The sequence below is a fragment of the Eubalaena glacialis genome, chromosome 13 (genome assembly GCF_028564815.1).
Source record: "Eubalaena glacialis isolate mEubGla1 chromosome 13, mEubGla1.1.hap2.+ XY, whole genome shotgun sequence".
NCBI classification, from domain to species: Eukaryota; Metazoa; Chordata; class Mammalia; order Artiodactyla; family Balaenidae; genus Eubalaena; species Eubalaena glacialis.
In genome coordinates this window covers 23,452,615-23,468,896 of record NC_083728.1, presented here as the reverse complement: position 1 = coordinate 23,468,896, position 16,282 = coordinate 23,452,615, and the positions used below count along the sequence as shown (strand labels likewise).

The 16,282-nt window shown below is 48.0% G+C and overlaps 2 protein-coding genes across 5 annotated transcripts in view; one reads left to right on the top strand and one right to left on the bottom strand.

Annotated features, from left to right (window-relative positions):
* Window positions 1–2,135: 2,135 nt before the first annotated feature.
* RAB5IF (RAB5 interacting factor) lies at window positions 2,136–10,763 on the top strand. The gene is made up of 4 exons (XM_061210086.1): window positions 2,136–2,496; window positions 4,066–4,169; window positions 9,188–9,317; window positions 10,554–10,763. Exons 1-4 carry the CDS (start codon window positions 2,383–2,385, stop codon window positions 10,593–10,595), a joined length of 390 nt encoding a protein of 129 aa, XP_061066069.1. The 5' UTR covers window positions 2,136–2,382; the 3' UTR covers window positions 10,596–10,763.
* Window positions 9,818–16,282, bottom strand: part of SLA2 (Src like adaptor 2) — a 26,029-nt gene continuing 19,564 nt past the window's right edge. For 3 of the 4 annotated variants that reach the window (XM_061210080.1, XM_061210079.1, XM_061210082.1), the window contains 3 exons: window positions 13,582–13,758; window positions 12,689–12,821; window positions 9,818–12,281 (listed from right to left, as the gene is read on the bottom strand). In XM_061210080.1, the coding sequence (XP_061066063.1) occupies window positions 12,116–12,281; window positions 12,689–12,821; window positions 13,582–13,758 (476 nt within the window). In that variant the 3' untranslated portion in view covers window positions 9,818–12,115. The remainder of the gene's footprint in view (window positions 12,282–12,688; window positions 12,822–13,581; window positions 13,759–16,282) is intronic. The other variant, XM_061210081.1, reaches the window with a different exon arrangement.

Below are 16,282 nucleotides of genomic sequence, written 5' to 3'. Positions count from 1 at the left end.
TCAGTTATAAGATAAATAAGTACTAGGGATGTAACATACAACATGATGACTATAGCTAACACTCTGCCATACAATGTATAGGAAAGTTAAGAGAGTAAATCCTAAGAGTTCTCAGCACAGGAGGATTTTTTTTTCCTTTTTCATATTCTTCTTTCTTTTCTTTTTATTGTATCTGAGAAGATGGAGGTTAGCTGATCCTACTGTGGTAATCATTTCACAATATATGTAAGTCAAACCATAATGCTGTAGCCCTTAAACTTATACAGTGATGTACATCAATTATTTTTCTATACCACTGGAAAAAAATTATTCAGCATGATTCTCCTCGTCCTTCCCCAACTTGTGGCTTTATACCTCACCATTAGCCGACATGGTTTCATCTCCTGGAATGCCCTCTTCCCTTCCCCTCCCTCTCCCTCTTCTTAACTCCTATTCTTCCCTCAGAGTTCAGTCTTCCCTAACCCCCCAGATCAAATTCCCCATTACAAACCTTTGCCACCAGACCCAGCAGACTAAAAACTTACCTCTTCTGTCTTTGACTCCAGGCTAGGTATTTTTCCAACGTTCTATGATAGAATGATCTGTCTGTCTCCAGCACTGCATGCCACCTATAAAATAGGCTTTATATCAGTGGTGCACATCCAAACTGGAGTGAGCTGGTTAGGCTTTACCACAGTTTTGCATATGAGAGGGAAACTGGTTCAGAGAAGGGAGGGCTGATAAGAACAAGATCCACGGGAAAGTTAGTACTAAAGTTGTACGTCCACGTCAGGTATATGGCTGTCCCACCAGATCCAGACAAAAGTAATGTCTGTTGAAGTGTGTATCATCTTTGGGGTCCAGCCCCACTCAACCTACTGAAACAGGATCTTGGGATTGGGTTGTGGGAGAAAACAACAGCTATGGTATTCTGAAAAAGTTTGCTAGGAGATGCCATTGTTCACCTAAGGTGGAGAACTACACCTGAATGTTGCCAGCTATGCAAAGGATGTTCTGACCTTATTAATATTCCTTAAGACTTCAAGTGTAAGATTAAGAGTGCGGATTTAAAAAAAAAAAAAAAGGGCGGATTTTCTTTTTTTTTTTGGCCTCGCCACCCGGCTTGAAAGATCTTAGTTCCCTGACAAGGGATTGAACCTGGGGCCACGGCAGTGAAAGTGCGCGGGGCCCCAACCACTGGACCGCCAGGGAACTCCCCAGAGTGCAGATTTTGAAGTCAGAGAGACCCAGGTTAACAGTCGAGTGATTCTGAGCAAGTTTCTTTGCCTATATAAACCCACCACGTAGGATGACGGGTCTTGCTACATAGCACAGTGCGCATGGCACCACCTGGAGGGCTTACTGAAACGCTGATTATGGGCCCCACGCACAGAATTTGATTCAGTAGGTCTGGGATGGGGGTCTCAGAATTTGAATCTCTAATCAAGTTCCCAGGTGATGCAGCTGCTGCTGGTCCAGAAACACACTTTGTGAACCACTAACCAAGCCCATAGCGAGGACACGATAGATGAATACCCAGATCTTCTGATAGCCAATAAAGTACTCTCGCAACTTTACTCCCCCGAGGAGTCCTCAGCTAGTTCCAACATGCTATATACAGCCTTAGAAAATCATTTCCCCTCTTTGGATCTCAGGGCTCACATTTGTCAAAAGAGGGTGCTAGGCATGAGGAGACTAAGTTATTACAGGAAAGAGTTTACTCTGTGAACAAGGTCCTACGGGACTTGCAGGGTTAGGGGAGAAAACGAGCAAGGGCTAAATCCTGAGGGGCAACTTGGGGCTCTCGGGGAGCAAGGTTTGGGCTCGAAAGGACGCCTCGGGGAAGGTAGCGCCGCGTTCTGCCCCGCTGCTCGACGGGACAAGCTGTGGTGGATTGGACGACGCTCCTGTCCCAACCTCTGCTTTCGCCTCAGCCACCGTTCTTCGGTCTCCGTAGCACCTCCTCGCGCTCGTGTCGCCGTCCCTACCAAGATTGTCCCTTCCCTCTCACTCTACCGCGGGGCTGGCGGAAGCGTACCGTCACTTCCCCGCGCGTAGAGCGCTTGCGCCGAAGAGACGGTCGCTCTTCCGCGTAGACGGCTGTGCGGCCACCGATTGGCTGCGTGAGTACGTCGGCGGGAGGACGCACGGCGCTGCGTTTTTCCGCCCTCCGCGCTCCTGGTCTCGGCCGAGCTAGCACAGCCGGGGTGTTTGGCAAAGCGGAGGCAGCCGCAGGCGCGCCGCCGAAGCGATCCGCTGAGCCTGTTGCCGCCGCCGCCGCCGCCGCCGCCACCGCCACCGCCACCGCCACGCCCCGTGCGCCGTGACCCGCGACCCCAGACCCCGACCTCTTTTAGATCGGCCCGCGCGCCCCAGGCCCGGCCCGGGCGGCGCGACGGGAGGATGAGCGGCGGGCGGCGGAAGGAGGAGCCGCCTCAGCCGCAGCTGGCTAACGGGGCCCTCAAAGTCTCCGTCTGGAGCAAGGTGCTGCGGAGCGACGCGGCCTGGGAGGACAAGGTGCGGTGGGGCCTGGCGAGGGCGCACGTTCGAGGAGCCGGCTGGGACTCGGGGACGAATGGACAGGCCCGAGCCTGCCCCTGCCCCCGTCCGGGCGCTGCCGAGTGTTCGGGGTGGTGGGGCGGGTGGCCCAAGGGTGTCGGGGCGAACTCGGAGGGCCCGGCTGTCGGGCTCCGGGCTCACTACGGAGTGGCTTAAGAGTGAAGTCGCCCGGGTCACGCGGGAAGCAGCAAGGAGGGGGCGGAGGAGTTGCCCCCCCCGCGGGCAGGTCGGGTGCCTGAACGGCGAGAGCGAGCTGAATTCGATTCGATCTCCGCCTTTTACTCCCAGTAGGATCTTGAGTAAGTGACTTATCTTGTCGAATTAACTACTTACCACCGTGGTTAGCACGAACAGTAACGGTAACAGACTTCTACTGAGTACTTGCTGTGTGTTGGGCGCCCTCTGTGCGTCATCTCACTCAAGTCTCCGAACAACTCTGAAGTGGGATACCGTGGTGCGGTAAAGCGTTTAGCACATGGTGAGGTTCACTAAAGGTGAGGTGCCAGTGCTTTACTGTTGAATGAGAAAACAGAATATCCTAGTAAGTGTGAGAGTTGAGAGCGGAGACTGAGACCACCTTTCAGGGGTGAGTGTGGGGGGTGTGTGTGTGTGTGTGTGTGTACGCGAGGGAGTCGGGGAGAAACCACCAAATGTGTGTGAGGAATGGTTGGGGGACTTCAAGATGTCCTTCCTGGTCACACGCATTCAGAAGATCTGAGTGTAAGCACTTCCCCAACTCTGCTCCATCGTGTGGAAGGAACCATCACAAATTGCTTGATTCCAGTTGGCCTGAAAAGAATGTTAGATTTGCAGTCTTTCCCTTTTTTTTTTTTTGGACTGATGAAGTAGTTTTTCCTAGAGTTCCTGTAAGGGGGGGGGATGGGAGGTACTTCCTGAAGGTGCCCTTGTCCTGCCCCTGGTGCTGCCCAGCTCTTGTAAAATCTTTCTGATTTGCTGTGTCATTTCTTTCCTTCCTTGTGTAAGGACTGGTCTGCAGTCCAGGGCAGGTCAGAAACCTGAGTCTTCCGTGTTCTTGTATGAAAATTAGATATGCTGGCACCTGCCTCCTGCACTTTTGTTTCTAATCTCTTTTCTCTTTTGTGACTTACTCGAAATTCAGAGTGTGGGAAGGTGGTACTGAATTGGTTAACAGTCAGCCCTTCTGCCTGGGGATAGACTGTTCATGTCTCTCCAGGTCAGACAACTGGCCAGTAGCTCAGTTACTATCACAGCAATTTCATTTTTGTAGCTTCTGAAAAAAAAAAGTAAATGATTTTTCTAAAAATTTTTATGTAGAGCACAACGCCCTGGAAGCCATCACTTAAGATAACTGAATGCATCATTTTTTAACCACATTTTAATGTATAAGAAGATGTGGAGATTCAAGAACCATATACCATTGCTTTTGGGGAAAATTCCTCTGGAAGATGAGTTTAGCAGAAAGCTTTTCTGTTTCTCACCTATCACAAGAGGCTCTCTTGTGGCACCCACTCCAGATTATGCACACATTCTCTCTCTTTTCTACAGGATGAATTTTTAGATGTGATCTACTGGTTCCGACAGATCATTGCTGTGGTCCTAGGTGTCATTTGGGGAGTGTTACCATTGCGAGGTTTCTTGGGAATAGCAGGGTAAGTCTTGGGTTTTTTGTTTTGTTTTGTTTTGTTTTTTTCCCTGTGTCTGTGTGTGTGTGTGTGTAATGACTAAATCAAAAAACTGGCCCCATGATGGCACTCCTGGGTCTGATACAGCACTCATCAGTTCCACAGGCTTGGGAGCAGCTTGGGTCAGGCATGTTACCTTTATGAAGATCCGGGTTAGTTTATTCATTCATGGGTCCATAGTGACCTCACGCAAGAGATTGCCATATTGCCTGTTGGCAGCAGTCATCTAGTTCTGACATGACGTTTGTTATCTGTGGAAGTTTGGAAAGTGGAAGAGCTTCTGATACTTGATGACCACTCCCTTGTGCACTGTGCTGGATGTCCTGAATCTTGGACTTGGCAGAAGTTGTTTTAGGTCCCTCCTGTTTTTTTGGCCGCGTCTTGCAGCATGCAGGATGTTTAGTTCCCTGAACAGGGATGGAACCCGTGCCCCCTGCAGTGGAAGCGCGGAGTCCTAACCACTGGACCACCCGGGAAGTCCCAGGTGCCTACATTTTAAAGGCAGTGAAAAAGTAGGAGATTAAGCCCTCAGTTTTTTATCGTGTGCCTGTGGTAGCAGTTGACACCAGCTCCCAGTTGTGGCTCAGCTTGTTAACCAGTCACTGAGAGCAAGTCCGAATGCCCGCCAGGTTGAATTAATAGGATTTGTGGAAATTGTCTTTTTCTTTTTTTAAAAGATGTATTTCTTTATTTTATTTTATTTTATTTATTTTTGGCTGCGTCGGGTCTTAGTTGCGGCACGCAGGATCTTCGTTGAGGCATGTGGGATCTTTTGTTGTGGTGTGCGGGCTCTTCGTTGTGGCGTGCGGGTTTTCTCTTCTCTAGTTGTGGCGCGCAGGCTCCAGAGCGCGTGAGCTCTGTAGTTTGTGGCACACGGGCTCTCGTGTTGAGGCGCACCAGCTTAGTAGTTGTGGCGTGCGGGCTTAGTTGCCCCATGGCATGTGGGATCTTAGTTCCCCAACCAGCGATTGAACCCAAATCCCCTGCATTATAAGGTGGATTCTTTACCACTGGACCACCAGGGAAGTCCCGGAATTGTCTTAGGATAGGAGTTGTGGGCAAGTTATAGTAGAAATGGACAGTCAGGCCTCTGGGAGTACAAACTGTCATACTCACCCATGGAAAATCACATATATTGTTTTAACCGTGATCACATACATCTCTTATTCCTTACTCTGGGGTGAAAAGTGTGAAATCGTTTCAAACTCATTTGAGTTGCCTGTTTTTTCAGAAGATAACCCAAAAGGAATGTACAGTCCCCTCTCCTAACTAAAGAGTTGTTGGTGTTATATTTATTTATTTATGTACGTATGTATGTATGTATCGCTGCGTCGGGTCTTCGTTGTTGAGCGTGGGCTTAGTTGCGGCGAGCGGGGGCTACTCTTCGTTGTGGTGCGCGGGCTTCTCATCGCAGTGGCTTCTCTTGCTGTGGAGCATGGGCTCTAGGCACGCGGGCTTCAGTAGTTGTGGCACACGGGCTCAGTAGTTGTGTCTCGAGAGCGCTAGAGTGCAGGCTCCGTAGTTGTGGCACATGGGGCTTAGTTGCTCCGCGGCATGTGGGATCCTCCTGGACCAGGGATCGAACCTGTGTCCCCTGCATTGGCAGGCAGATCCTTAACCATTGCGCCAGCAGGGAAGTCCCTAAAGAGGTTTCCGATTTATGATGCTGAGCAAAGCATTTGTCCAAGGAAACCATAAGAGTTTATCCTCTGACTGACTTTGACAGAGTGGACATTTGATGAGGACTCATTGAGGGTGATGAGACACAGGCAGGACCTGGGGTTCATAGAGGTCTTCTCAGGGTGGAAGTGGTATGTAGATACATTTTTAGAATGTTGGTCACCCCGTTTTAGCTTTCTATGAGAAAAAAGGCAGATATAAGGAAAATGCCAGAGAAGGCAGAAGGCAATCTAGAGGCAAAAGGTAGTCTCCTGTCTTCCCCAGATCACTTTTCTAGGAGAGGATGACACTGGTTCAAACCCCCAGCACCTATCTCATCTTGTAGGAGTCCTACGGGATTTTTCCGAAGTCACCCAATCTGAAAATAGTATAGCAAAGACTAGAGCTAGTCTAGTATCCTTCCCACTGTGGCAAATGAGTAAGGCTGCCCAGATTTTTTTTTTAAACTTTCTAGAAAGCTCTGGATTCAAGTTCCAGCTCTGCCACTTTCAAGCTACATAATTTGGAGCTCACTTTCTGAGACTCAGTTTCCTCATTAAAATGGGGGCAATAAAGAAGTGCCTTCCTCATGAGATTGATGTGTGAATTAAATGAGATGATACAAGTAAATTGCTAAATGTAGGGCTTAGTACATCATAGGTACTCCATAAGTGGTTCACTGCAATCATATGATTAGCTTTACAAAGAGTGATAAAATATGGCTGGCTATTGAGAAAGCAAGAAATGGGGTGTTTGCAGTGAATTCACCTTGGAGTGGCTTACCCATCATGCCACTTTCTCAGGACTGCCTGTTTTCTAGGGTTCAGTCCCACACTATCCTGCCAGAGCCAGTTTCTCTCACTCCAAAGGAATCCCTTCCCTCCTTTGGTTGGCACCTTTTTCCCAGCTCTTGGAAAGTGCCCAAGGACATTGATTTTTCCACACATACACCCTTTCCTCCATCTGTCTGACTCAGCTGCCTGGTGCTCAGTTGTGGTGACCGTCTCCTCCCTACTTCCCGCCTTCGCTGCCCTCTGTCTGGACCCCCACTTGACTTCTCTTCATTTCTGGTGTGGCCACCAGTTAGGGCCTATTAAGGTAAAGCCATTTCCTTGGGTCTCATTACTTAAAATTTGCCTGGGAACTGAGTGTGATGGTTCTGCTCTGTCTGTCGAGGTTTTACATTATTGGAGAGGGGTTCTATTCATCCCTTTCTGCCTCTCTGTCTCTCATAGAGCTTGGCACATGATTAAGAGGTGCTCAGTGAATGCTTGTTAAAATTTTTGAAAAGCTGAAACGAGTTCCCATTGACCCTTGGAAGCAGAGTCATATATTACCTTCCAGCCCTGAAGTCAGTATTTGCTAGAGATGCATTATTTCGTTAAAATTGTGACTGGAGTTTTTAAGATAGAATTGTTAAAAATCCATTTGAGTCAGTCTTTTTTTTTGGCTGCCCCACGCGGCATGCAGGATGTTAGTTTCCCCACCAGGGATTGAACCCCTGCCCACCTGCAGTGGAAGCCAGAGTCTTAACCACTGGACTGCCAGGGAAGTCCCCAGTATGGTCATTTCTTTGTCCACCCATTTGCTATGTCATTCTCTCCCATTTACAGTACAGAATTTATGCCCATCCTTAAAGCTCAGTGTGAGCCTTTCCAGTCCTTTCCTGACCCCTCCCCCTTGTACACCAGACTTTTAAATGCCTTTGTGTCTATGAATTCATTTTCTACTTAATGTGTGCCCCTTGGAAGGCAGGGCCTATGTCAGCCCTTTTCTCTCTCCCTGTCATCCTTTATCTCTTTCCCTTATATTTCCCTTTCTCATCTCACTAAGCAACCACTTTACAGCTGGAGACTGTCAGTGAGTCTCCAGTCACTCTCCAGCCCTAGCTTATTAGCTGAGCCCCAGAGTGACATTGCTAAGTCCTGATAGTTGGCTCTGTCTAGAGCCACTAACTCAGCCTGTCCAAAATGGAACTCCTGTCAGAGGGAGGTGGCCAGATTGGCTGGGTCCCAAAATTTCTAGTAGACAATAAGGATATGGCCATGACATAGCCAAGCCAAGGACTGTATTTCGTGTGAAATCCAAGAAAAACCATCTGTCCTTCCTGACTCCCTTCTGTTACTGGACCCATGGTTCTCCCAGGTCCTTAGGCTTGAAGCCTTTGGGGATTCTTGCCTCCCCATTCAGCCATTTTCCCAGTCCCTGTCCTCAAACTTTATTTGTACTTATGTCCTGAAACAGGTTTAAACCAGCCTCCCAGCTCCTTTTCCTTCCACTCACGAGAAAGCCCATACTCTGGCTACTCACAAACTAGACTTCCTGGTGTATGTACACCCTACCTCCTTGTTACCTTGCTCAGACAGCCTCAGGGTCTGTTCCCTGCCCCGCCCCCCCATACCGATTTACACTCCTCATCACCGTCATACTGCCCTGCCCTACGCCAGCCCACACTTATCTGCTAGGAGGAACCTGTTCTCTCTGCATTTTCTCCTGCAGCCTTCAGAAGGGATGTGGCCTAAGGCATATAGTCCCCCATTGGATTAGGTGCCGTAACTGGAAAGATCATGAAGAGAGTTTTGATCACTTTATGAATATTACTTTTACATAATGACAGTACCAAGAGATCAGTAGAGCAGAGTGATGTGTTACTACTCGTGGTATTCTGATTCCAGCATCAGTTAAATCATAACGTGATAGGGGTCAAAGACCTTCCTGGAAGTGCTCACAAACCTCTGGTTTCAGTTCCACTCTGACTGTTTCTGGCCCCTAGTAGGTGGTGAGGTGAGGGCAGGAACTGTCATGTTCACCTCTGCATCAAGTGCAGTAGCAGACAGTGGACATTCAGAAATTGTCTCCCGTTGGGAATTATGCAGAGGCTGCTTTACTATGCCCTTGCTTGCTCAACTAGGCCATGAAGCAGCAGCTTCACATGTGTTTTTCCCATGCCCCCCCCCCCCCCCCGCCACCGAGCTGGAGCTACCTGGAGGCCCATGTCAGGTACTGGACCTATTTGGGGTTGTTCAGCAAGCAGCCTTCTGTCTTACTTCAAGGGGACTTGGAGAACTTATATGTGCTTTATTTTTATTTTCTGCTTTTGCTGGTCAGCTAAAAAGAGTTGCTCCTTTTTTTTTTCAGTCTCTAGCACAACCAAGTGGGCAGCTCCATTGAGGGCCTAGGCGTTTTTATGTATTATTTCATTTGCCCCCATAATAGAGTTAACTGTGCAACAGCAAGTGCCCTGATAGAGCTGGACCGTGTTGGTGGGAGTTCTCAGTCTTCCAAGCTTACAGTTTATGTTTGGTGCTTGTCCTCCCTTGCTCCAGATTCTGCCTGATCAATGCAGGTGTCCTGTACCTCTACTTCAGCAACTACCTACAGATAGATGAGGAAGAGTATGGCGGCACGTGGGAGCTCACAAAGGAAGGGTTTATGACATCGTTTGCCTTGTTCATGGTATGTGTAGCTGATAATTTCACAGCAGGTTTTGTCATTTCCTGAGATGTCAGTTATTCAAGGCGAGCCCCTTGATTGAGTTACAGTATGTGATTTGGGTACCATTTTTCAAGACTCCTGAGTCTGGAGGGCATGTCCTTTCTTGAGTTAATGTTGTCCCAAAAGATGTGATGTGATATACTGTATAGTCTCCCTGTGGTGAGCAAATCCAGAGCTCATTGTCAGTTTCTACATCTAATTCTCAACTCTGGCTGCATATTGAAAACTGGAAAACATTTAAAAATGTATTCATAACAGCCAAAAAATGCAAACAACCGTCACCCGATGAATGGCTAGATAAAATGTTATATACCCGTACAGTAGAATATTACTTGGCCATAAAGAGGAATGAAGAACTGGTACATGCTACAAGGATGAACCTTGAAAACATTATGCTAGGTGAAAGAATCCAGACACAGAAGACCACATGTTGTATGATTCCATTTATGTGAAATGTCCAGAATAGGCAAATCCATATGGATAAAAAGTAGATTAAGGTTGCCAGTGGCAGGGGTAGGAGGGGAAATGGGAAGTAACTGATAATGGGAATAGATTCTGTCTTCAGGGTGATGCAAATGCTCCAAAATGTTTTCACAACTCTGAATATACTAAAAAACCTCTGAATTATATACTTTAAAAGGGTAAACTTCATGAAATATGAATTATATCTCAAAGTTATTTTTTAAAAATTATAGAACCTAGCCCAAACCAACGAAATCAGAATCTCTGGGAGGTGGCGCCCGGGCATCTCTCTGTATGTTTTTAAAGAGCCCACAAGATTGCAAAGGCGAGTCAGGTTTGAGAACCTCTGCTTTATTTGATATGAAGCTGACAGGGTATGATGTAGTTTTGTTTTCACGTTTGTTGCTAATGCTAACACTTACTAGCAGTACAGTTTGCTTTACCTGTATCATTTCCACACCCATTACTCTAAGCCCTCGCACTCTGGTCTCTGTTTGGCAGGGGGAGAGACTTGTCCAGGGTCCCTTTGGGAGCACAGGACGGTGGTCCTGGGCTCTATTAGAGAAAGCTTGATTTCAGTGAAATTATGTAAGCCCCCAAGCAGCTTATGCATTGGATAGCCCCCGGGAAGTACACTGTGCGCACATTCTTAGGATGCTTTTGTTTTGTGGCGTGGGAGCCTATGTTGACCCTGTTGGTGAGGGAGCCCATGAACGTTGCTTGTTTCCTCTCTAGGTCATTTGGATCATCTTTTACACTGCCATCCACTATGACTGACGGTGCACAGTCCCCACCTGCTCCCTGTCCGGTCCAAAGGACCCTCTTAGTTACACCACAGAAACACGATTGTTGGGGGGCACCCCAGCCACGCGGAACCTGGAAGACCTGTGTTTCCTGGACCGAGAATCAGTGTGTTGGGCGTCAGTGTTTTCTGCAAGGGTTGTGACCTGAAACTTTTTAAAGAACCATCCACCTTTTGGGGAAGCACTTCTGAATTGTCCATCACCAACCGTTTCTTCTTGGATACCATCGTGAAACACCTGTTTGCCGATTGGAGCCGTCCTTTAATTTGGTGCACCTCTGGATCCGGATGAAACATTAAATTGTCTTCCTTTTCCATCAGGTGTACGGTTTTTAAACTATCAAACATTGGCATTTCAAGTCTTCTGAAAACAGTATGGCAGTATGTGCGTGGTCCATAGCACAGTACAAGCAGCATCTAATAACAACAGTTTTTGTTGTAGAATGTTTTCAGATGATACTTGAATAAATCAGATCTTTAATTGAGCCCCTGTTGGTGATACCTGGTAAAGCCTTTCCCACCTCACCTCTAGCCTCAGAACCCAATAGGAGCAATAGAGGTGGTGCCCTCTCATCCCCTTCCCTCTTCCCCCTTCCCTTTTCCTCCTCTCCCTGCTCCCTTAACAGCTCTATCCAGGCTTCTTTCCCTTAATGTGCAGCAGGGAAATCAAGGGCTGGAGTTGGTGTAGGCTGTGGCCTTGACTTTGTGGACGGAGGGCTTACCACCTTCCAATGCCCTGACGCTCCCGCTCGGCATTGAGGGACAGGACTGAGCTCACTGCAGCGTGCTAGGCTCGGATGGTGTCTTTTGCATTTGGCTACAAGACGGCAAGGCTGTTGTAGCCGAGAAAGCTTAGCCAGGTTCAATTGATGAACCACAAAGTGAAAGATCTGAGAGCTAGGACTGTCCAGAGAAGGGGCTTAATGGGGACGTGGAGGACCTGGACTGTCAGAGGTCCTGCTCTTCACCGTGGCGGTCAGGTGGAAGCTGGACAGCCCAGGTTCTGCTGCCGTTTAAGCCACCCATCCCCTCTGCCTTCCTGTCCCTTCTAGGCCGTAGTTCTACCTTCTGAGGTGTGCTGCCATTCTGAGTGAGACTGGTCAGTTTTCGTTAAATGATTATTTTTTTTCTCCTTGATGCTAGTGGGCGTTCTCTGCCTTGTGGGAGTGGTTGTGGGGATGTAGAATGAGACTCGACAGGCAGAGGGAGGAAGGTGGTACTGGGACTCCCAAACTCGGGAACTGGCTGGGTCACACTGAGGATATCTAGTCTCTCTGGAGTCCTGGCCCTGTTCTTAACTGGTCTTTACTTGAACTAGAGGCTGTAGGTCGGGTCATGGCACTGGGAGGAGGTTAGGTGACCTCTTAGGGCTGAGAGAGGAAGGAACAGAGGATAGAGGTGGGACTCTGGCTGTGCCTCTGTGTCCCAGCCCTCCCCTCACTCTGCACAGCCTTTGCCTCTGGGGTGCTCAGTCAGGCCGAGCTGAGTTGGGGTTCTAGGTGCTGCAGCCTTGGTTCCCCTTTCGGCCTCTGCTTTGGGCCTTGGCATCGTCCAAGGAGATGTCATCAGTCAGCCTGATGTAGGAGCTAAGGGCCTCCCGGAGCCCCTCACTGAGGGGGGACTCCTCCCCTGTGGCAGATGCTTCGGAGAACAGGAGAGAGCTGTGGAGAGGGGGAAAGAGTTGCATCAGGGGGCCTCACCCTCCTCCCTGCACCTACCACACGGTTCCCTGTTCTCAAACCTGCTGAAAAACTCACAGTGGTTCCCTGTTCCCTGTCAGATCAAACTCCCCTTGACTTCACTCAGGACTGGTGCTCTCTGTTGTATCCCATCTTGTCTGACCTTCCATCCTGGCCACCTTGGTGCCCAGGCATGCCCCATATCCATGCCCACTTTGGCCTCCCTGCTAGTCCCCCCAGCAGACCTGCTGAGCCTGGGCTGGCCTGAGTTCAGTCAATGCTTATTGGCTTCCAGGTGTCCCTGAAGGCGACAAGCCCATTCTGGGTTCCCAGGGGTGGGTCCTTCTAACTCTCCTTTGTTCTGCCTTCATGTTCCAGGGGCTTCTCACCTGTCCAGCTCTTTCCAATTGAGTGGTGTCCTCTGCACAGTCACAGGTAGAGGTATGGACTTGCCAGGGAGTGGGCCGGCCCTCCGCAGGGCACAGGGCTCCTTGAGTAGGCAGCAGATGTCATCCGCCAGCTCTGAGGAAGAGACCTAGACCCTTGACATGGCTGACTCCAGCCCTGCCTTCCTCCCCAACAGCTCCACCCTCACCCTGACAGCTTTCCACACTTGGCAGGTGGGAGCATGAGCCCCAAGCTGTTAATCTGGAAGCTGACATGCAGTCAAAGGTCATTCTGGGCTAGGTTTCGGGAGACTTAATTTACCGTGTGATTTCGGGTAAGTTGATGGACCTCTTTGAGCCCCAGTTTCTGGTTAGAAAAGCGCTTCGGAAAGAAGAAAGCTAAGGGATGATCAGTCTCTACTTGTTCTGTCAGTATCTGCTGCATGGAATGACTGTCCTGAAATCCCCCGATCAGTTTTCCCAGTAGTAGTCTTTCCTCTCTGCTTCTCTGACACTCTGCTGTAGTGGCTGCAGTGCCTGTTACAGAACAAGCACCAGAAAATGCTGAGAATCAACTGAATTCCACAATAGCAACAGCTCTGGGCCTGGTTCCTGTGGAGAGAGCTGTGCCAGCCATTGGGGACTTTGACTCAGAACCACAGTGGTGGGTGAGGCACTGGCCTGCACTAACACGGGACACCTCCGTGGCTCTGTTGGCACGAGATGAACTTCGGGCTCCCGGGCTGTGTTTCTTGGCATAGGGACTGGCATGGAGAGAGGGGAGGTCCCACTTTTGCCTAGATATTCTCCAGCAGGCAAAGTGTCCGAGGGTATGACTAACTTCCCCACAGACCCACATCCCAGTCTGCTCTCATGGAGGTAGGGGATGGCCGTACCAGAGTAATGGTCCACCAGGGCCTGGAGTGAGGGAAAGGTGAGGCGTGGTGAGATGTACAGCCAGCCATTGTCAAGGCGTTGGATCCTGTAGTGTCTGATCCGGTCCCAGGATGCAGGGCGGCTGAGGCGGACCGACAGGGAGTAACAGCCTGAGGAGGAAAGGGTCCGGGGTGGGACTAAGGCCCTGCTGGGACCCAGCCCAGCCCAGCCCAGGATGGGAGAAGGAAGACATGAAATGGCCACAGAGAGTGGGCACTGGGCCCAGACGAGGGAAGGGGGAAGGGAGGGACAAAGACTTGCTCTCTGGCTCATAAATGACAACACACTTATCATAGCTAGGGCTCTCGTGAGGGTGAAACAAGGTCACGCACACAGCGCTCAGAACAGGGCCTGCCACAGTTTAAGTGAGGATTAAGTGTTGGCTGTTATTATAAAAACTCAAGTGGGCAGAAGTGTTGTTAGGATGTGAAGATGTGTCAGTAGATGTCAGCAAGGATGTGGTGAAAGAGGAATTCTTACCCTGCTGGTGGAAAGATAAATTAGTATAAGCCACTTTGGAAACAATTGGCATTAACTAGTCGAGTTGAACACGCTCATAACTCACAACCCAGCCGTTCCATCCCAGCATGATGCCTTGCAAATACATGAACAAAAATATTCATAGCAGCATTGTTCCGAAAAGCCCAAAACTGCAAACGGCCCATATGGACTCGAGAGAATGGTAGATTCTAGAATGTAACACTGTTCAGCAGTAAAAGTAATAACCACTACACACATAAGCATAGATAAATGTTTAAAATAATGAGCAGAAACAGCAAGTCACAGAAGCATACGTTCAGTATGATTCTATTTAAATAAAGTTCAGAGGCAGCCAAGACTACTGCATAGGGATGCATGTATGGCAAAACTATGAAGAAGGGACTTCCCTGGTGGCACAAGGGTTAAGAATCCGCCTCCCAATGCGGGGGAAGCGGGTTCAGTCCCCTGTCAGGTAACTGGATCCCACATGCATGCCACAACTAAGAGTTCGCATGCCACAGCTAAGGAGCATGTGTGCCGCAACTAAAAGGAGCTGGTGAGCTGCAACTAAGGAGCCCACCTGCCTCAACTAAGACCCGGCACAACCAGGAAAAGAAAAAACTATGAAGAAAAGTAACTGATTAACACAGTGAAGCAGGCAAAGGGCTTCAAAGGGACTGTTGCACAGTTTCTTAAGCTGTTAAGTGGGCATATGGATGTTGGTTTTATTATTAGTCTTTTTTTTTTTTCGGCTGTGCCACACGGCATTTGGGATCTTAGTTCCCCAACCAGGGATCAAACACACACTCCCCTGCAGTGAAAGCACAGAGTCTTAACCACTTGGACCGCCAGGGAAGTCCCTGTTATTAGTCTTAAACCTATACATGAATATTATATTCACTGATGCAAGTGACAGAATTTTTCCAGTTTTTAGTTTTGTTTTTTTTTTTTTTTTGGCCGTGCTGCGTGGCTTGCGGGATCTCAGTTGCCAGACCAGGGATTGAACCCGGGCCTCGGCAGTGAAAGCCCAGAATCCTAACCACTAGGCCACCAGCGAACTCCCTGTTTTAGTTTTTAAAATCAACTTTATTGAGGTATAATTTATATAAAATAAAATGCATATGTTTAAAGTGTACAGTTTGATAGATTTCAACGAAAATTTTAATTTAAAAAAAGGATAACTGGCTAGAAGAGGAAAAGCACATGGTTGAAAAATGAATAGAGAGAAAAGACTATATAAAATCATAACTATATAACTATATAAAATCAGGCCTCCAGCAGTAGTTTTCAGCAGATGAGGATGCATACAAGTGCTCTTTATAACTGTAAAGTGGGATTCATTTCTTAACACTTCATCAAAGCCAATTGGGAAGAGGGTGCTTAGTGGAATAATAGTAATAACCTATTATTACTATCTAATTATTTAAAGCTATCTGTAGCTTTCATTTATTGAGTGCTTACTATGCACTTTTTATATGGATTATCTCGTCTAATTCTTACAACCACCCTGTGAGGTAGGTACAGTTATCCCCACTTTACAGATGAGAAAACTGGCACAGAGAACCTGGAGGAAGAGCCAGTGACCCTGTCACTTAACCTTTCCCTGTGGAATGCCAACAAAATGCAGAAGTGACTTTCCCAAACCACAGGCAGTGCTCAGTTTTAGGAAGCTTTTACTTTGAGGAAGTGGTCTAAATACTCCATTAAAGGGCAGAGATTTTCAAACTATTTTAAAAAGCAAGACCCAACTACATGATAAACACACTTTGAATATTAAAACACAGGCTAAAAGTAAAAAATATGTATCATGCACACATTAATCATAGGAAAGCTGGAGTGATTATATTAATATCAGAAAAGTAGAACCCAAGACCAAGGGTATTACCAGAGAGAAGAGGATATCCTGAATTTGTATGCACCCAGTTACAGAGATTCAAAATATAGAAGCAAAGCCAACAGTATTAACAGAAAAAGATAGATGTCCATAATTATAATTGGAGATTTCAACACTCCTCTCTTAGTACTTGATAGGATAGAAAATCAAAAGGGATATAGAAGAGTTGAACAATGCAGTCAGCCCATTTGACTTAATTAACAAACCTTGGGCCCAACAAGAGCACATGGAATATTCAAGGTAGACTATAGACTGGGCCATAAAAACAGAAATTTAAAAGGATTGAA

Coding starts and splice junctions, on each gene's coding strand:
- RAB5IF (XM_061210086.1), top strand. CDS start 2,383: ATGAGCGGCGGGCGGCGGAAGGAGGAGCCGCCTCAGCCGCAGCTGGCT. Junction 2,497..4,065: donor ACGCGGCCTGGGAGGACAAG/GTGCGGTGGGGC, acceptor TCTTTTCTACAG/GATGAATTTTTAGATGTGAT. Junction 4,170..9,187: donor GGTTTCTTGGGAATAGCAGG/GTAAGTCTTGGG, acceptor CCCTTGCTCCAG/ATTCTGCCTGATCAATGCAG.